Genomic DNA, 21,819 nt, shown 5'->3' on the forward strand with positions numbered 1-21,819 from the left:
CCATTTCATTATGTATGAGGTCAATTTTTTTTTATTGGAGTTAAAATTAACGTAAATATATGACCGAACCTAACCAACCCTACCTAACCTCACCTAACCAATCTTTATAGGTTAGGTTGGGTTAGGTAGCCGAAAAAGTTAGGTTAGGTTAGGTTAGGTAGGTTAGGTAGTCGAAAAACAATTATTTCATGAAAACTTGGCTTATTAGGCAAATCGGGCCTTGCATAGTAGGCTGAGAAGTGCGTTCTGGCTACTAGGTACGACATATATATATATATATATATATATATATATATATATATATATATATATATATATATATATATATATATATATATATATATATATATATATATATATATATATATATATATGTTTACATGTTAGGTTTATATAGCCTAACGCTGGCTCTCTGTCCCCCGTTACAATGAAGTGTTAAACAGGGGTAGGGGATACAGCTTTAGTTCTGGGGGATACTTAGTTCCCAAAACATATTTAAACTAATTTCCCAAAGCCCATTCCGTCACTGGGTCGCCTGAGTGGGCTCGTGTTAGCACACGTTACGTCACTCGCTAATTACGTTATCGTACGTTATCGTGCAACGCAAGGGGCCTGACGGCTGAGTGGACAGCGCTCGGGGTTCGTAGTCCTAAGGTTCCGGGTTCGATCCCCGGTGGAGGCGGGGAAAATAGGCCGGAATGCCGCGCCAAAACACTTATAAACAACGGGAAATATCGTGACGTCATCAGTGACGTCTTACCTAACCAATGAACAAGTGACGTCATCAGTGACGTCTTACCTAACCAATGGACTAGTGACGGCATCAGTGACGTCGTCACATGCAGGCTTGCCAGATGCACGGTTCTGCACACAGAAACCTAACTGTCTATCGTCCAATTATCCTAACGTACCGTAAGCCTTACCTCGTACTGAACAGCTTTGGCTGTTTGGGCACATTACTCTATTAACTTAGCTCTGGGGCCAGATTCACGAAGCAGTTACGTAAGTACTTACGAACGTGTACATCTTTCCTCAATCTTTGACGGCTTTGGTTACATTTATTAAACAGTTTACACGCATGAAAACTTGCCAATCAACTGTTGTTATTGTTATAAACAGCCTCCTGGTGCTTCGGAGCTCATTAACTGTTTAATAATTGTAAACAAAGCCGCCAAAGATTGAGGAAAGATGTACAGGTTCGTAAGTGCTTGCGTAACTGCTTCGTGAATCTGGCCTGTTATTTTCCGGTCAAATAAATCGTTTTGTCGGGGACAGGAAGACCGTGAATTTATATAATTTAGGTTTGTATCAAGGAGACATCCCCTTCCCCCCCTCCCCAAGGTCGAACTATTCACCCTTTCAAGAAAGCAACCCCACAACAGTTGGATAAGTCCCGGATACCTATTTACTGCTAGGTGAACAGAGGCATTAGGTGTAGTGAAACTTGCCCAGCCATTTCTGTCCCGCCCGGGAATCGAACCCTGGATCCCCCGATAGCGAGTCGAGAATAGGGCCAATGTACGCGAGCCTAATCGTCAACTATGCTATTTGAGGTTAATATGATTTGCTAAGTTAACTGTTTCCTTGTACCGTGAGGGTAAATGCCCGCCATGCATACACTCTCTACACCGTAACAATAACTCCCAGCACCGTACAATAACTCCCAGCACCGTACAATAACTCCCAGCACCGTACAATAACTCCCAGCACCGTACATTAACTCCCAGCACCGTACAATAACTCCCAACACCGTACAATAACTCCCAGCACCGTACAATAACTCCCAGCACCGTACATTAACTCCCAGCACCGTACAATAACTCCCAGCACCGTACAATAACTCCCAGCACCGTACATTAACTCCCAGCACCGTACAATAACTCCCAACACCGTACAATAACTCCCAGCACCGTACAATAACTCCCAGCACCGTACATTAACTCCCAGCACCGTACATTAACTCCCAGCACCGTACATTAACTCCCAACACCGTACTGTCAGGCACGATACCCCTAAATCCTGAAACCTTGACCAGACGACCCGTCCTCTCTCAGGTGTGGGGGTGGATCCTCCTGTAATCATCTCAAGGTAACTTAAATACCTGTTTGTTCTCAACAATCTCCAAAAAAACTCGAATTTTTAGGGACGAAATTTACCTGCGCATTCCTCAACAGATGACGAATTCCCCGGTGCGGGTCACTTTGGAGACGGCATGACGCTCGTTGAAAGAATTAAGGGAAGATGATAATCAATGTGGCCAGGAGCCCGGAGCCGCTACTGGAACACCTCACCCTTTAAACAGTGAAAGTGTACTGAAGGTGGAAGATCGGCGAATGTGTATGTATGTTTGTGTGGGAGGAGTCCTCCCACGGCGGGTGGTGACAGGCTAAAGCTGTACGATGATTCTTTATCTTTATTCGTCTATATTCATCATGAATACTCGTTTTTTTCCTTGACTGACTGTGCGATGGGTGTTATATGTCTAGGTTTTAATGTATGTCTCATTGTCTCGATGTCCCACTTCTTTGGTTCTGTGATATATGTGTTTTAAAGGATGTCATTGAGAAATATATGATGCCACATGCCGCCAGCAGGTAACATTTGCTGATCAACAGGTGTGTAAAGAAAACGGGAAATGGATCTTCAAAGCCACCTCTCGCCTAAGAAAAAATAATCTACAAATAAATGCAAAATTAACATGATACAGTATTATGAAAATATATAATCTTACTGTTGTCTTTATTTTAAATTAATTGTCGTGAAATGTATTTGTTATACATAAAAAAGTTAATAAGGGATAAGTAAATATAATTACATATAGTATATACACAATATATATAATTATATGTATATACATTGTCATATAGTATATACATATAATTTAATTTAATATATATATATATATATATATATATATATATATATATATATATATATATATATATATATATATATAATATGCCAAAACGGTTCAGGACAAATGGTGGGGGACCTTTGGCAAACCGCGGGCTTCCTGTCCTCATCGAGGCCACTAGAGAGATAGCGGCCCCTAAGGTAAATTCGGGTATATTCTTCAAATGGTCTGTTACCATCAGTTTGTTGTATCTGGGTTTAGCTTCATACACGAGTATGTTACATTTGTGTCAAAAAGAGTTTAGCCCAATTAAAAATGATTAAGATTATTTACAATTAACGTGTCAAGCCTGGGATCATGAACACATTATACTAAGAAGGTTAGGTTAAGTTGTGGTTTTCTATTCAGCTTTTCAATGTAAACTCAAATATTCACAATAAATTAGTATGTCCCATATGCACTTATTCATAAGCAAGATATTGACTATAAGCAAGTGCGAGAAGATACATTTGAATACAAGGATCAATAGTTTGATCAGAAGGCTAGAAACCCAGTTGTTTGTTCAAACTATATATAAATATACACTATTGGCTCCCTGATAATGGCAACCCAAAACTATATGTCGGAGACTGAGAAGCCATCACTGTACCGTCGACCGTGAGTGTCGAATGACCCGTATCGTCGACCGTGAGTAAATATTTGATGAGAGTGAAAGATAGAAATTGTGTATAGTTTATGCTTCATTCAAAATGATCTGCTACCTGATATTTTAGCCAAATATCCCCAGTTTGTTAACTGTATGCAATAACTGGGTGATTGTAACCTTTCCACCGCTGTCCACTGGATGGGTTGGGTGGTGGGAAAGGAGGAGGGGACGTCGGTGTGTAGGACAAACACATCAATTGTAACACTAGCTCTCCACATATGTCAGTTGCTTAATTTAGAAACTGTACTTGTGGTCGGTCTCGTGCCCATTGTTGATGTGACGACGTGCATTAAATATTACAACTATAGCACATCAAGACTGTAACTTGCTTAACTAAATGAATATTTGAGTTCCTAGAGTCCCTTGGCCCATTATGCGACTCTGTGAACCGTTCCACTACCGCCCACAGCATGGGTAAGGGGATGTATAATGACTGAACTATACTGACTCATGCACTGTGTATGAGGCAAGTCATCCGCAGCACCGAGTGTGTGTGTGCATAGTCAGAAATAAGATTACCAGATAGCAGAGTCAGCACAGTAAATCTCGCTATTACGCTGTCGTTGTGTCTACAAAAGATTTACTTTTGTATCCTCAAAAGTCGAACTATTTGCTATACAAATACGAGTATTTATTATTATTTAAAACACAATATTGATATCTTAATTATCTTCTATTTCTAATTCCAATTATTGTTCTAATCCTCATTATTATTCTAATCCTCATTAGTGCTCTAATCCTCATTAGTGCTCTAATCCTCATTATTGTTCTAATCCTCATTAGTGCTCTAATCCGCATTATTGCTCTAATCCTCATTATTGCTCTAATCCTCATTATTGTGCATTCTAATCATCTGAATGTTCAGCTAAGTAGCCTAAAATAAGAATGCACGATTGAAGTATACAAATGGATAAAAGGATATAAACAAAGGAAATACTAATAGTGTTAAATATATCAACAGCATATTGATGTAAAATGGATAAGTTTAATTTGAAGAAAGATCTAGATAAATGCAGGATTGGAAATAGAGGGGGGGGAGGAACAAATTACCGGGCAACATAATAGATGTGTGTCTCTCCTGTATCAATCTAAAATTATGTAGTTGTAGTTTAGAAGAATTATGTAGTAATGATAATACAAAATAATATTAGTTTTCAAAATTAAGTAGGGAGGGTATCGGCTAGACTCGCCCGTCTGTCTGGCACCTCGGGCCCCCCAGGACCTCTCCACTGTAAACAAACCTTGATAGTAGCTACTGTATGTATTGTTGTGTGTGTGGGGTGATAGTAGGCAGCAGCTCTCTCTCTCTCTCTCCTCGTACGCTCGCTATGACCTAGGTAAGGACATGTGCTGCCATCTTAATAGAAGGGATTTGGATAAGATATTTCTTGACTGTGGTTAAAACTATTAGGAGGTGTTGTGATGTGCGTATCGCGATACTATTGGGTCTGGTCAGTAATTGGATGGGTGACTTAATGGGCTTCATGTCACTGAGACTGATATTCAGTACTAGTAATTATTCCAGTTGGGTAAAATTTCCCTTATTAGCCATTTAAGCAGCGATTTCTGGTTTAACTTTGAAGGGGTCCTGTAGTACAGTTGGGTTCATTCTCGACTCGCAACAGGGAATTCTGAGTTCGAATCCCAAGCTGGATAGAAATGGGCGCGTTTCCTATCATCTAATGCATCTATTCACTTAGTAGTAAATGGGTACCTAGAAGTTAGTCATCTTTTTGTAGGGTTGCATCCTGGGAAGGGGCAGTAATTCGTCCTTTGGGAGGGACCTCGATATAAGCTTAACATGTATATGTACACTGGCTGTCTGTCCCCTGACAATGAAATATAATTATTAGGTGAATATCTGGCAACTGCTAGGCCTGTGATCTCCAAAATATGTATTGCTGTCTCTGGACATAGGTTATGACTTTGTCGAAAGGCATTTTTATTTATTGACCCAAATCTATATGATGGCTGATTTCAATGTTCGGCTGACTCGAATGGGTGATGGGCCCCATATAATTCAGGTTGTTGTGCATAGAAAGTGCTATCACTTTTAGATGATGGGTTGAAATATGGATGTTTGGATTGTAGGAGGAATAAAAGATGAACAAAAGTTTGAAATGGTGTAAGTTTTTAAAGGGAAAGTTTAATGTATTGTGCAAGATTCATGTGAAACAAAGTTGAAAGGGTGAAATAGCCCAGACTACATTGGAACCAAGCTACGTTTTCACACACCTTATGTACATTTGTAAAATGTTTTATTATTGTTCCCCCAAGAAGAGCTGTGGGGATCTTAATTAGTGCACCCAATTTCTATTGAATGATCCTGGTTTTCACGGTAAAGACATTCCGTATCCACAGTGACTTATGGCCATGGACGGTGATTAGTTTTGTTGGGGGTTGTACTGCAGGGACTGAGCTGATGTCATGAGTTGCATCCTGGTGAAGTTTAGAGTTATTTAGTTTGTATTTGCTTGTGGGCGGGACTCTTTGAGTGTCAAAATTAGTATTGCTATGTATTATCCTGGTGTTGATAAATATTGGTAGGACCTGTATCATTAAGTACATTTTTAGATATCTCTGGTTAAGGTCAATTATTGTGTATTTATTGCAGATAACAGAAATAATGAGAAGTGCCAGAGAAAGTTGTGTGAGAATAAGAGAGAGTGTTACTGAAGATAATGGTCTAGACCGAAATCTTGAAAAGAATTCTCTTGATGTTCACATGCACCATATGGCAGCTGCAGTAGATATCAATGGAGAGGGATTCTTTTCTCAGGAGGTAAGGTATTTTAGATCTTCGTCATACTCTTTACTGTTTGTGAATTTGCATTTCAGTCAAATATCTAATCTGTTTATAAAAAAAAGATGTTTGTCAATATACCAGTTCTTCACAAATGTAAAGATTATTCAGCCACATGGAAAAAAATAACTCTCACAAGAGCACCTAGAAGGCTCATTTTGAAGATCTTCCATTTGAGATAAATCTTGACCTCTCTTGTCATGCTAATCTTACTAATCAACACATTGTCAAAAGTACTTTTGAGTCTTTTTAATTTAATATTTTCTTTCTTTCAGGCAGTAATGATTACAGAATGCGATGGAGAATCGTATAATACAGATGCCACTCTTCACTTCTGTAGACGAATACTCAGACCTCGTGATGCTATCTTTTCCTGCTTAGGTATGATAATAAAATAAAGAAAAACTCAAAGTGAATTTACAAAGGAAACGCAGTAGAGGTCTGGAAAGGATGTGAAAGAAAAGGAGGACAGTTCGGAGGCAGGGTTAGAGGCAGGATTAAAATCTGGAGCTTTCTGTTATGACTACTCTCTCTCTTTCTTTATTTCATTAATGTAATGTATTTCAAAGGAGTTAGTTTACAGTGGACTCTTGATAAGTAAAATTGTTGAAAGCTATTTACTTAAAAGAAATCGACCATTCCCACTAACTTAATACCTGGGTAACTCTAATTGTGCATCCCTGAGGTATGTGTATGTGTAGTATGTACAGGTCAGGATTTGTCTCTGTCAGTCAGGTGATCATTTGTTTGCACAAACCATTAGAAATCAAATAACCAAACAGCTTGTGCTCCTGTAGAACCAAAATGCTAACTTGCAGCATCATTTCTCATTCAAGATTTCTTTGGGAGTGAATATTCAACAATTGTAAGACTGAGTAAATTAATGGTTCTAAAAAGAGAGTAAATTAATGGTTCTAAAAAGAGAGTAAATTAAATAAGATAAAGGTCAAGACAGTCGAGCTTACTGACCAGCTAAAGAATCAAAGGGCAAATACAACTCTACAAATCACTGAAGCTGGAGGCTGCAGTGTCAACACGTTACCTTCCCTGAAATATGAAACAAACATTTTGATGCAGCTCAGGCACCAGTTACAAGATGTGCTCTATTTTAAGGAAGAGTTGGGAAAAGTCTGTATATTCTGATGCAACTCTAATGGTTCAAGTCCACAAATTCAGAAAAAATATCAGTGCCTGGAACTGGACCAGAGGAGTGACCTTGAATAAAATGATGGATCAACCAGACTTCATCTGTATGACATACTGTAGTTGCTAAATGCAAAATCTGTATTCCCTAAAATAACTGACTTGATTCTAGGTGCCTAACAAAAAAAAAAAAAAAGTTTCCAAATCATATAAGGTTTGACCTGATTTCCTGGCCTTCAAAACTGTCTCTTGGACTTTGTAAGTGCTGCTATCTGTTTGTGATAGAAGTCAGAGTAGGGGTTGGAATAAATGTAAGGTTTCAAATGATTATGTTTGGAGTGGGGAATAGGTGTCTGTGTAGGGGTGGAAGGAACCTTTTGAGAAGCCACAGACTTTCTGACCCTGATGAGATTATTAGGGAGAGGGGGGGGGGTTGCCCTTGGGGTAAATTCAGGTTAATAACATGACAAGATCACTTGCAAAGATACCTGTCATGATGGTGATAGACGTCTCAAGAACAGGTGATAGAGAGTCCCTGAAGAGCCATGTATGAGCTAGCTATGGGAGTATTCGTGGGTCCTACTTAGAAAGGAGCATTTTTCTATGTTCAACAACCTATTATTTTTACATGAAAACTTATCTGAAGTTATTCATTTCATAGGAAATTCTAATTTATATTCTTTTAACATTTCAGGGTATCGTCCATGGAATAAGGATGGTGGTGACCAGTCGTTGTGTGTGAAGGTCTTGAATGTTGCATATTTTATCCTTTTCTTCCTTTGCCTCTGCATAGGACCTGTTCTGCAGTACAACATCTGTCTTAAGTAATTTGGTTTGATCCATTGTAGTTTCAAATAGCAATGCAAAATAAAAGCCACTTTGGCCTTTGACCTCAATTTGTGACCCCATCTTTTCATGTTGACTACTAGGTTCTAAATTGGTTCATTAAAAATTACACGAGTAACTGTATTGACGTATATTAAATTTACTCGAGCAGACAGCATAAGTGTCTGGCAGACACTTGGCAGAACTGGATGAGATCAGAATAATAAATCAGGGTCTTGAATTATACAAAATTCTACCCCAGTAGTAATTAACTAAATTATTCTATTTTAGTATTTTGCGATGCACTGACATGCTATTTATGTTGCAGTAATAGGTTTTAAGAATTTTGCCCAACTTGATGTAATGGTATATCGTGAGATTTTGTTTTGTATTTTATTCTCCTTTCTGCTTCTTTTATTTTTTAACTCCCTGTTTTGTTGCTACATATCACACCTTCACTGATATTCTTTTTAACATTTGTTTATTGCATAGTGAAAATAAAACTGTTCCAGTATGTTAGCTTAACCTGCATGATTAATTCTATAGCGCCATTTTTAATATACTGTACTAGTGGAAGTTGTGTTAAATAGCTAAATCATATTATAAAAAATGTCGGAAGGAGTCCAAGTGAATTTTTATTTTGTGCTACCAGTTCAGACGTCCAGTATTCCGGGGAATCTTTGGATTAGTGAATTCATTGAAATCAAACTTACGGTTAAATTGGAAAATTTAAGAGGTGTTCCAGAGTTCTCCCTATGTACGTTTTTTCCACTTTTTCCCAATAAAACACATATCTGAATAATATTATTAAATATTCCTGTCACTTCCCAGTTGCCAGTGTATTGTACTGTATAAAGTAGAAATGTACACTAGCCAGTGTTGCAAATGATAGTAATTACCACTCTCAAGTCACAAGTATACAGTATAAAGTAGATTTGACTTTTCACCACAGTGTATATAAGAGTTTACATTACAGCAGGCATTTCGGAATAGTTGAAAGGTGAAATGATTCAGGAATATAATTAATAAGTGCGTAAAACTCCCGGAAAACTGTGGTAACTCATGTGTAGAAAACTATATGCTCGTATTGTTGAGATATTGTTAGTATTTTGGTGTTAAATCCAGTGCAAGTCCTGCTTTGTGTATTGTGAATTTCACAAATATTGAACTCCCATACATATCAAGGGCTGTCTTCATTATATTTACCGAACTGCTTATCAAGTATAAGTATATGATTAAAGTGAAATAGTCGATATATCTGAGAAATAATGTACTGTACTGTAGAATATATATTTTTAATATTTTAATTTTCAGAAGAGATCAAGGCTTGGGAAATGCAGTGCTCCACATTTCTCAGAATTTTACTACACATGGTAAGCAACACCATTGTAACCATTTTTACTGCAAGCCTATTCCTCAATGTAACCATCTTAACCACATATTGTCTTCATCACTGTAACCATTTTCACTACAAACAGCTCTCGACACTATAACCATCTAAACTACACACACTACTACATATAACAGCCATCATCATTACTGTACTTTCCTTCATCACCTTACCCCACCTTCCCTCTCCTTCACCACTTCCCCTCTCATCATCACCTCCCCCTCTCATTCACCACCTTCACAGAAAGCATAAGTGCAACAAAGCAAACTTCTGGTTTAGGAAAATTAAGTTCACTCGGGTAACGAGGTGGATATTTCCACAGTATAACACCTTAACTGTAATGCACCAAACTGCCACAGTTCACTAACTGGGTGACAGCCCAGTTCACACCTTCATTCACAAGTAAACCAAACTGAAACCATATACCACCCAAGAAATGAATTGGTAAACAAAAAAATGTGTCCAGAACTTACCTGTGCAAGAAGATAGCTGGAAAAGAGAGCATGGATCAGAGGGGGCATATGCAGTGCATTTAGTACTGACATCCAACAAGGCCGTCCCAAACCGGCCGTTTGGGCTGGTCCCAAACCTGCACACAGAAATAACACCACATGAGACCAGAAGACATGGCAGGATGTGCAGAATACCCCCGTTGAAAAGCAGAGGTGCAACAGGTACTCTGAGAGAGAACTCTATCAACATCAGAGGCCCGAGACTGTTCAACACGCTTCCACTACACATAAGGGGCATAACTGGCAAACCCCTCACAGTGTTCAAGAGAGAACTGGATAAGCACCTCCAAAGGATACCTGATCAACCAGGCTGTGACTCATACGTCAGGCTGCGAGCAGCCGCGTCTAACAGCCTGGTTGATCAGTCCAGCAACCAGGAGGCCTGGTCGACGACCGGGCCGCGGGGACACTAAGCCCCGGAAACACCTCAAGGTAGGCCGTGGAATATCCCAGGCAGAGTTTGTCAGCACCCACAACAAGACCAGAACCCAAACAGCAGCCCAAGATCATTAAAAAAATAGGCTGGAAATGGCCATAACAGCCTGGAAACAATAGGGACATAACCCAGGAAAAATCCAAGCACACAGATCAGGCAAGACTGAGGCACATGGCCCAGACAACAATCAATCCTATGTTCTCTCTGGAGACATGAGTTCTTCCAATCTTTAATAGGTTTTGGGGGATTCCTGTTTGCATGTGATTAATGGAACCTATACTTTCTTGGCAGTTATGAAGAGTACTCGGTTTTGAGGTTGATCTTATATCTCTTTTATTCCCTAGCTTTTATTTTAGTATAGCAGATTCTGGGCCTTGTGTTCAAAAGGCATGTGCATGTCCAGAGGCCTGGTAGTTTTATGGTACCAGAGTTGATACACTAGGAAGCTACTGAGGGCCTGTCCAGAAATAGTGACACAATATTAATAGCAGTTTTTCTAATTCGGTAAAAACAAACAACATTGCATTTAATATTGCTTTGATTAATACTATTTATGAATAGTGTTTTGAAAGATAACTTCAAGAAGTGATCCATTCCTTCTGGAAAGTTTTTGTATTCATTCTGAAGGAATATTTTTGGAAGGAATAAGTGGGTAATACTGAAATTTGACAAGTTTTTATATATTTATATATATTATCACAGCCTGAGAACCCTCGGATCAGACTCTGCATTGTCAGCATAACACTTGGCTTGAATTGTATGTTTCGTGCAGAAGGGAGATAATACAGTATCATATACATAATATATCTGATAATATTCTGTATGATAATACAGAGATACAGTAATTCATTTCTCCTTTCCAGGTAATGGAGACAGTCACTGGTGTTCTGGAAATTTGGTCTTTCTATACATCATTCCCAGTCTGATGTTTTTCTTTGCATTTTTAGTAACATGCATTGTCCTGAGGCTGGGTGAATCAGAACACCTGCAAACATTATTAGAAAGGGTATGTTGAAATTTGTTTTAATTATAGATTTTATTAATTTGCAGAGCGGTTCTCCATATATCCTGAATATTGTCCATATGTTGTGAAAGTTAACTAGATAGGTGAAAAATGGTGATAGATATATTGGATATATTGTATTATTTCAATCTTTAATGCTATATTTAATTTAATAATTCCATTTCCAAGAACTCTGGGTCTCAGAATTTTTCTCGGATATTTAGGCTACCCACCTTTACTTTCCCCTTATCTTCCTCCTCCTCTCTTTTACCATTTGTTAATCCTTTACTCTTTCTGACATCGTTTTCTTTCCCCATGGTAATAAGGAAAATTACAAGCATGAATTTGTTGTCTTTATAAATATCTTGCTTTTGTGCCATGATTTTTTAAAACTTACATTTATATTACTGTACTGTACAGTACTTATTTAAATTATTTCAAGTACAAGTTTTATGTACTCAGTTATGTTGATCAGTGACTAAAATAGGCTTTTAAGATTTGTAAACTCTATTGCCCTCATAATTTTTTGTTTTAATGACTTCACATTCTATATATGTGTACTGTATATATATACTGTATATATATCTCAAATTGTTTCCATGTTATAAACAAGTATATCACACTTTGAGCTTAAACAACCATTGCTCACGTAAACAATGTCCTCGCCTATGGATGAACACATTCTCCTGATTATGATAATCTGTCCTGTGCCTTTATGTAATTGTTTAAAAGTTTAGTTTATAAATATATTGTAAACGTATGAAACAAATTTAAAAAAATTGGTATCTGAAATTGTGAAATTTGATAGGTAGAGGTTGGGGGAGAAAAAATAAAAACCCAATGTTACCTGATCTGGCCTGGCTTGCAATAAGTGTCAGGCAAGTAGGATAATTCAGAAGCATGGCTTTGAGTATTCAATATTTAATGCTCAATGTGTAGGGCATCTTCAACGGTACCATTTCTAGTATTTAATCAGCATAGATAAATATTATTAATTACAATAGGCTACTTGTGATTAAACTGCCCAACCACTTGGGCTGGACAGTAAAGCAACAGTCTCGCTTTATGCAGATTGCCATTCAATCCTTGCCCATCAAAGTGGCTGGGCATCATTATTTTCCTTCTGTCCCATCCCAAATACTTATCCTGACCCCTTCCAAGTGCTATATAGTCATAAAGGCTTGGCACTTTCTCCTGATAGTTACCTTTTGTTCCTATCTTGAGGTGTTTTCAGGGCTTAGCGACCCCGCTTCTCGGTTGTCGACCAGACCTCCTGGTTGCTGGACTGGTCAACCAGGCTGTTGGACGCAGCTGCTCGCAGCCTGACGTATGAGTCACAGCCTGGTTGATCTGGTTCTGATTAAACTCTTAGACTAATTTTGTAGCAACGTAAGAACTTAACAAAATATTTCAATGTACTGTACTGTAAATTATGCCCTCACCAACCAGAGCCCAATATACTTTGACAATGCATTGATTACTTTTTTACTTTCGTCCATGTTGTCTTTAATGTTTGCTTATTACAGTACTTCATTCATCCTTTTGTCTCAGCTGTATTTCTTGTATTTGCTGTATCATACCTGATACAGTGAACCTTACATACCTTAGAATACAAAAGATTTGACCCTTATATTGCTCGGCTATTTAAAAGTACAACAACGTGGTGTGCGTGGCAAAAATAAGTTAACAAATTAAATGGGAAAATTCATGTGTCAATATGTGTACAGAAGGTAATCACAGTAAGCATTCAGAAGAGTGTAAGGGGTTAATAAGTGTTACCCTTAGGGCATAGGAGCAGTCCATTATTATGGTTCTTTAACCAGTTTAAAATATAAAGCCTTATATTAATAGTAGTACAGTGGCGCCTCGATTAACAAGTTTAATGAGTTCCGGTACTGAGCTCGTCATGTGGAAAACTCGTCTTGCGAAATAACAACAAAACTATCGTCGGAGGTGTCCAAGAACCAGCGGGAATGCTCGTTAATCGAGCGAAAGCTTGTCAGTCGAAACATATTTTCTGCGAGTGGCTTGCTCGTTACTTGAAATGCTCGTAACTGGAGCTGCTCGTTACTCGAGGTTCCACTGTAGTAGTGGAAAGGTCAACCCCGGAACTCACAGTTCCTGCGACGGCTCTAAAACAAATCGTATTGGCGTATGCCTTTCCATTGGAGACTTTCAGCGCCGTGGAGAAGTGGGACCTGCTGCCTGGGTAACAGCTTCTCCCCTGAATCAACCTACCCTGGCTTTGCACCCTGGTGAGGCCACTCCAGACTGACAACCAGAGCGTAACTCCATAGTCTCCTGAGACTGATGGATGCCTACTACTGTAGTAGAAATTTTCATTTGGCACCTGACAGCTGGGTGGACAGCGCTTCGAATTCGTAGTCCTGAGGTTCCGGGTTCGATCCCTGGTGGAGGCGGAGACAAAGGGGCAAAATGTTTCCTTCACTCTGATGCCCCTCTTACCTAGCAGTAAATAGGTACCTAGGAGTTAGACAGCTGCTACGGGCTGCTTCCTGGGGGGTGTGTAACAGAAAGTAGGCCTGTTCAAGGACCGGGCCGCAGGGATGCTAAGCCTCGAAATCTTCTCAAGATAACCTTAAGATAGGCATTCAGTAGTAGGCATTTTGGGCATAAAAAAAGGAAGTCAGTATCTTGCATTGTTTTATATCACTGGAACATGGAATAATAAATTACTGTAGCTGTTGATAACTCCAAGACAAAGTAACAAGCACCTTGTTGCAGGTCTATCTACTAGCATCATGTTCGCCGTGGGAGTTTGTAAAGCAGCGTCGTCTCTGGTGTATATTTGTGGGCTGGCTAGTGGTGGGGATAATATGTCTAATTTTATCCCTAACCTCCATGCTTCTGCATATTTTTGCTGCAAAATCTATTTCATATACCTTCATTCATCCCCAGTAAGTACTTTGCTCTCCATGAATGCACTGACATGTTAATGATATTCACATTTGTAACTGCTTTATAATTAATTTTTATATATAATTTAAACACTTGTAAAACATGTTTAAACAAAATTGATGAACTATGACAAAGCTTTTCTAAATGAATTACTTACGTTAATTTGTGCTTGTCTGTTCTTTTAATAGAGATTTCTTTCTTAAGAAAGGCACAGTGGAGTAGTTAAGCAGATACTAATAACTGTCTCTTTATCAATATTGCAGGAGTACAACAGATGCAATACTTCTGTGCACTGGAGCAGTAGGGTCACTGTGGTTGGAGGATGTTGTGGTGGTGATGGGAGTGCTGTTGTACTGTACACAGTGTCACTTACTCTCGAGGCTGCTTGAAATCATCAGGACAACCTTATATCAGGGCACAACTTCACTGATGAGCATCAAGAAGGTAACTATTTTTTTTTAAAGTAACAATAATTTATGGGTTACCTTGAGGTGCTTCCGGGGCTTAGCGTCCTCGCGGCCTGGTCGTCGACCAGGCCTCCTGGTTGCCGGACTGATCAACCAGGCTGTTGGACGCGGCTGCTCGCAGCCTGATGTATGAGTCACAGCCTGGTTGATCAGGTATAATGGGTGACCATAGTGTCATTTACAATTCATTTAATTAACATAAATGAAATGCATAATACAGAAGCAAAATTGGGTGCTGTTCCACATGTTATGTCTAAATAAAATAGAACAAAATAGCATAACAGCCTTAATTATAAATCAAAAGATAACATTTATGTGTAGTATATTCCTAGAGTAATCGCCCTTTTTTTCAGCAAATTGATGAAACGTCAAGATTTCTGCGTCACCTAAACCAAGAATTAGGCTTAAGTGTTGGACTGTATCTCTGCCTTGTTGTTTTCAGGGCAATTACAGCTGCTTCAAGCCTTTTCTCAGCAATTAGGCATTATGAAATGTCTAAAGTAGGTGATGTTATGCAAATGTATTTAAATGAAATTTTGCAAATATCTTTTTTGCCTAAACTATTTTTGTTTATGTAAATAGAGTAACTGTAGCATTATTACTAGAAAATTATGAAACTTTGAAATTTTTATGGTTAATATTTTATAAAAAAAATTATGCAAGATAGCTTAACTTTTTCAGCTGTAAAAGGATAATAAATATCCTGGGCTATCCCGTTTAGTTACTTCCTGAGGCAAATGCATACTGACTTCTGGTATAATCAATCTGACATAATCAAGGCAGATCAACTTTCTGCAAAAGCTGTAGCCGAGACCCTTTCAAACTGTTGCTAGTGGGTCATACTGGGTCATACTGTTGCTGGGGAGACACTGAAGAATACTCAATGCAAACAAAGTACATTACATAAACTCAAATAAAAAAAATCAGGTGTTGAGTGATATAATAAAATCCCATCTAACTAATGACATAATAATTACCACCGGTTATGGTTACTTGAATACAAAAGGGCATAGGGTCCAACATAGAACTTGCACAACACTCTAGTAATGGTCCATTCTCCAAACAGCTGCACACTCTCTTGGCTTCAACACAACAAGGCTGCCTGGTTGACTGTGCATCCCACACCATTCCCGTATTCTCTTAGTGGTTTTCAACATTTATACCTGTGTCTTCTCGAGTGTCTGGTATATGATTTACAGATATAAACTATTCCTTTAATAATCTGCATCCTTTTTAATCTCTGGGTGCTTGTATTTGACACACTTCCAGCCCTTGAGCTCCATAACACTGCTTTTGAGACTGGCATACATCACAGAATATTTAGCATCCATGCAGACATATACACAAACAGCCCTGGGAACAAGACTTTAAATGACAGGGGGCACTTTTTGGAGAATTACTACTACTTTGCCTTAAGTAATCAAATATTACAGCCCCTGACTTACACTGGGATGGATTGAGAATACCGTTCGGTACTGGTACTTTAGTGTCTCCATTCTCCCATTTATAGGCTGGCAAAAGTGGCTTACAAAGATCCTTGCTGCATTCAGGGTTGTGATGGTCTCGGCGGTGACATAAGAATTTAGATATGTCCAAAGTTCAGCTGGACATTTGCCTAAGGAAATGGCTGAATAGATTGTTCGGAAAGTAGCTTTTCATCTGCATTCAAAGCTTTATTATTTTACAGGCATCAGAAACACCTACTGCTAATAGTGCGTACGGAAATCTTGATAAACATTTTGACATTAATCAGGAGCTTCATATATCAGCTATGATTACCAACCTTCTTCCATGGCTAATGCTGACCACAATGCCCCTTTATATGGCAGCACGAGTGTCAAGCAATTACCGGACACTGAGTAAGGTGAGACAGATTTCAGATTTTAGCAAATGTTTCTTAAACATTATATTTCTCTTCTCCATCCTATGATCTGCATCTTCAGAATACATCTGTGAGGTATTTCACTAATGTGAGAGGAACAGTCTAGGAAAATGTATAGCTAATAATGTTGTGAAAATATTAGTTATAGGATGTAGCTTGTAATTTGGTTAGTTTAAGTTTCCTGTGTAAGCACTAGTAATAGGAAGATTAAAGGGTCGCCCCCCCCTCCATTCATCAATTGATCATTCTCTTCCTTGAATACACTTATATAGGAGCACACAAGTAGTCTGTTGTATTTTCTCCATCTCTACCTTTCCTTCAACAAATGTTTGCCATTCTTTACTTGCTTTGCACCTACTTTCTCACTTGCATACGTTTCCTGGAATGACTCTATTTCTCTAAAATACATTCTTGTATATCTGCAAACACATGACTTTGTTTATATTATAGCTCAGCCATCACTAGTTTCTTGGCAAAGTTTTCACGTTCTTCTTGAGTCTTCAATGTATTGGCATTTAAATTTTGTTTTATGTTAAATAAGAGTAATTCCTAGAGGGAACTAGATATTAAAGATATGTAAAGAAAGCTTTTGTTATATTTAATGTATGTGTGTATACTGTACTATATGGCAATGTTTTACAATTTTAGAATTAAAATTGTTAATGTACGAAGTGGATTATATCTTCTTTTTCAGGCTGGTTGCCAGTTACATGGTCGACCCTTCGGCTATCAGTCTACACCCCAATTGGACATCGATTCTTTCTTATTATATGTTTCCAGTTTACATTTGCAAGCAAAGATATTATGGATTCCTGTTCGGACTTATTTTCTTGTGTCCATACTAGTTATTTTAATTATGTCTCTAATTATTCTGAGTTATTTGTATCTATAGATGATCAATGATGTGGAGAGTTAACAAATAGAAAAATATTCTACTGTATATTTAAATGGATTTTATGATATGATTAGACATGCTGTTAGTGCCTGGTTTCATCATGTTCCACCTGGTCATCGGCAGAATATCATGAAATCTTGCATAAACACATCTCCATGCAGCTTGATCTTGATACAACTCTGGTCGTCCAGAGCTTGATCATGGATGATCATCCATGATCATCCATGATCATCCATGATCATTTTACACTTGGACACATAATTTGTACATGTTTCCATGCTGCTAAATCTTACAAATTATATTTAGCCGTTTTCTTTATCAAAAGATGAACCATTTGCCATTAAGTGTTACAGAAGCTCTTTAGGAGACTATATGAGTTGGCTTATCATATAATATTGGTAGGCTGTTACTTAATTATTCAAATGCATTTTTTGTTATAAAAAAATGCACCTTTATATGTCCCTGCATTGCATATGTGAAAGGAAGTAATATATAGCATAACTGTGCAATAATAAGATTGTATTTTGTGTCACAAATATTTATCTAGACAGAAGTCACAAATGAAAGCTTTAATATGAAGAGATTTTATCGAGTTGAAAATCTTGCATGAATTTGATGGAAACAACAGTAAACAAATCTTTGGAAAGTGTGAGAGCATTGTAAGAGAGTAACAAAATAATCTTGTGTATATTATATGTATGCACCAGCATCTCAACTTTTTTGTTGGTACTGTACATTAGAAAGAAATGGGGAAAAAAGGTTTGCATATGGTAATGGTGTGCTTTCATTTGTTTACACTGTTTACAGAGATACTATGGAATAAAATTCTAAGATGAAACATATGCTGATAACCTAACCTGTGCTATACTAATATTGTACTCCATTGATAATCTGTGATAAATGAATAATTACAAAATGTGAAGTGCTAAATTTGTGCAAGTTATATATCGTAGCAATATTTTCAGCTATGTTGACCAAACCACACACTAGAAAGTGAAGGGACGATGATGTTTCGGTCCGTCCTGGACCATTCTCAAGTCGATTGTGAGGATGGCCCATGCCGGACCGAAATGTTATCGTCCCTTCACTTTCTAGTGTGTGGTTTGGTCAACATATTTCAGCCACGTTATTTTGACTCCTCGTCTGCATTTTCAGCTATGCCCTGATATTATTATTTATAACAGGAGATGATTAGTCTGAATTAATGTTAAGATTATTTTCAGAAATAAAACAATGACTGTGAAGGCATTTATGTGGCAGCTGTTCTCACTTGTCTCTTTGTGCATTTACCGTATCAAAGGTTATATCTCTTGAGTTTATGCTGTGGATTTGAATCCAGTATGGTATCCCACAGTAAAATATTCCACAATACAGTATCCCACAGTATGGTAGTATTCGATAATACAGTATCCCAGGCAGTACACAGTAGTTAGCTTTAAAGGTTCATTCATCAATATTGCTACAAATTTACAAGCTGCATTATGCAGTTAATTTCTAGCTGGCAGCCTCTCATTAGTGTATCAATAAAAAAATTTAACTTTGTTAACCATGCATTAATAGATATGTAAATACTTGAATTTTAGTGGTTGTGGATCAGTGCATTGGAGACATTGTTCTTCAAACCCATGAACTTAATACATGTGCTTCTCTTGACCAAGGGGTGAATGATACTGGTTTGCAAAGTCAACGGCAAGCTTCGCGTCCTCAGATGATACCTACTAGTTTCCTGAGTATATATTATATTCCTTTGAAGGCAAAAATAGAGCCAAGGGACCAAAGAATTTGTGTGTGTGTGTGTGAAGACCTAAATCATTGCAAGCCTGTGATAAAGGCAGGCATGGAGGAATATTCAGGAAAATGTAGATGGCTCTGGAATTGTTATGAAAGGATGTCTGTTAAAGATGCGAGAAATGCACATTAATTAACTAATAAGATCAATATTGATTTTTATTTAATTTTTCCAAGTTATTCAACATTTAGAGAGAGTAACTACCTGTAGGCTGTGAATTTTATATTTACCTGAATTTACCTGATTATATGAAAAAGATTTATATTTAAAAAAATAATTATATGGTGCTGACTAGTAGCTTCAACTAGTTTTGTTATTTTTTTTAGTTTATATTGGCAATAATTAAACTTTTTATATAAATAAATTTTTAAAATTCTTAAATGTCTTTTTTGACTATGCATAAACAAGATTTTTTAAATTGTGTAAATAGAAAGATGGTGGGCATTGTAATTATTTAGGTATGTATACAAACTAAAATTATACAGAAGTTGTGTATATTTGGTTAATATCTATTAGAAATGTTGTCATTACACAGAAGGGGTTTCCCAAACATGCGTTCGGCATATCTGCTTCCTCATTCAAATTACTTTAGTCTCAAATCTTATGAAGCTCTTATGGCTGAAGGGTGAAACCTGGACCATGTGTATCTTACTATTGGAACTATATTATCTATATATAACTATATTGTTGCTCACCTTGTAGAATGTCCTGATTTGCTAGATAATTAGAAATTGCTACTTTCTACTGTTTTTAAGGGTTAACTTTTGGCAAACCTCCCTGCCTCCGACATCACTCCTCTACGTTTTTCATATCATACGAGTTTGAGAATAGGAGCTCTTGAATATTTCCCGCAAATATTTAAGAGCTCCTAATGTAGTTGCTGGAAACCAAATTTCCAGCAAGTACAGTATTAATTTGATGATAAGATGGCTGTATTCTTTTACATCACAGTAAAATTTGAAGTGCTTGTCAAAAGAAAGTACTATCCATCCTGACTTAGTACTTTCTTTTGACAAGCGCTTCAAATTTTACTGTGATGTAAAAGAATACAGCCATCTAATCATCAAATTAATACTGTACTTGCTGGAAATTTGGTCATTGTGCTTCAGTAGCACTGATAGGTAATTTGGCATGGTTACACCGACAAGGAGACAAAACAGAAGCTAAGGACTCAAATGAACCACAAAGAAGTTAGAAATAATTTTGGAGTGCCAGGATAGTCAAATGGAATGGACCAGGAAATGATTTGGGGGAAGGCAGATTCCATACATAGCTTCAAATGTAGCTATAACAACCTGATAGAATTGAAAACCTGTTCACCAGTTGATTGAAAGTCGAGAGACGAACAAAGAGCTGAAGCTTATTTCCTGGAAGCACAATGTGGTAAGTATAAGTACATCACATGTTGCCCACACTTCAGCAGGCAGGCAACCAATGCTTACCACATCCCTTGTCACAAACATTAAACACCAATAAAACAACACTACAACATTGAAAGATTAAATATAAATAAATCGAACTTAGATAAAATAACCAGCGGATATAGAAATAATATATAAAAGAGCAAACCCAACAGAACATTGCATTAATAAGAAGGTAAGTACAGTAATCAAAGTCACTTTCATTTGTCGCCTGAATTTGGCATCAGTTGCCTCTACGTTACTTTATCCAACAAACGTTACTGTACTTGCAATAGCCATTAAGCTATGTCCACTTACACTTCACCTTGACATGCATTGTCCCTCTTATTGGTCATTGGCACAGCTTACTTGCAAGGCACTGTATAATGTACATTCATCAAAATTAATTATAATTTCCATGTTTATGAAGCTCAATATTTATGGTTACTCTTATAAAATATCCTAACTTTGCTTCTGTTTACGTTTGCAATAAACTGCAGCTCACAAGATGAATATACGGTGCACAATAAACTACCACTCCCAAGATGAATATGGGGATGTACAATTAATTACCATTCACAGGTTGAGTATGGGTTTGCAATAAACTACCACTCGCAGGATGAGTATGGGGTGTACAATAAGCTACCATTCCCAGGATGAGTATGGGGTGTACAATAAACTACCATTCACAGGATGAGTATGGGGTGTACAATAAACTACCATTCACAGGATGAGTATGGGTGCACAAGAAACTAGCCGTCGCTGTCAACAACAACATTTAAAAAGAAATCTTTG

At 37.6% G+C, this 21,819-nt stretch overlaps 1 protein-coding gene across 1 annotated transcript; it reads left to right on the forward strand.

Annotated features, from left to right (window-relative positions):
- Nucleotides 1–4,765: 4,765 nt before the first annotated feature.
- LOC123759652 (Gustatory receptor-like Holozoa) lies at nucleotides 4,766–20,005 on the forward strand. The gene is made up of 11 exons (XM_045744852.2): nucleotides 4,766–4,897; nucleotides 6,175–6,342; nucleotides 6,639–6,744; nucleotides 8,201–8,330; nucleotides 9,646–9,704; nucleotides 11,533–11,675; nucleotides 14,418–14,590; nucleotides 14,855–15,035; nucleotides 15,412–15,558; nucleotides 16,746–16,922; nucleotides 17,635–20,005. The coding sequence occupies exons 2-11, from the start codon at nucleotides 6,187–6,189 to the stop codon at nucleotides 17,830–17,832; spliced, it is 1,470 nt and encodes a 489-aa protein (XP_045600808.2). The 5' UTR covers nucleotides 4,766–4,897; nucleotides 6,175–6,186; the 3' UTR covers nucleotides 17,833–20,005.
- The last annotated feature ends 1,814 nt before the right edge of the window (nucleotides 20,006–21,819 follow it).

Source organism: Procambarus clarkii, chromosome 8 (assembly GCF_040958095.1).
Source record: "Procambarus clarkii isolate CNS0578487 chromosome 8, FALCON_Pclarkii_2.0, whole genome shotgun sequence".
In the NCBI taxonomy this organism is placed as follows: Eukaryota; Metazoa; Arthropoda; class Malacostraca; order Decapoda; family Cambaridae; genus Procambarus; species Procambarus clarkii.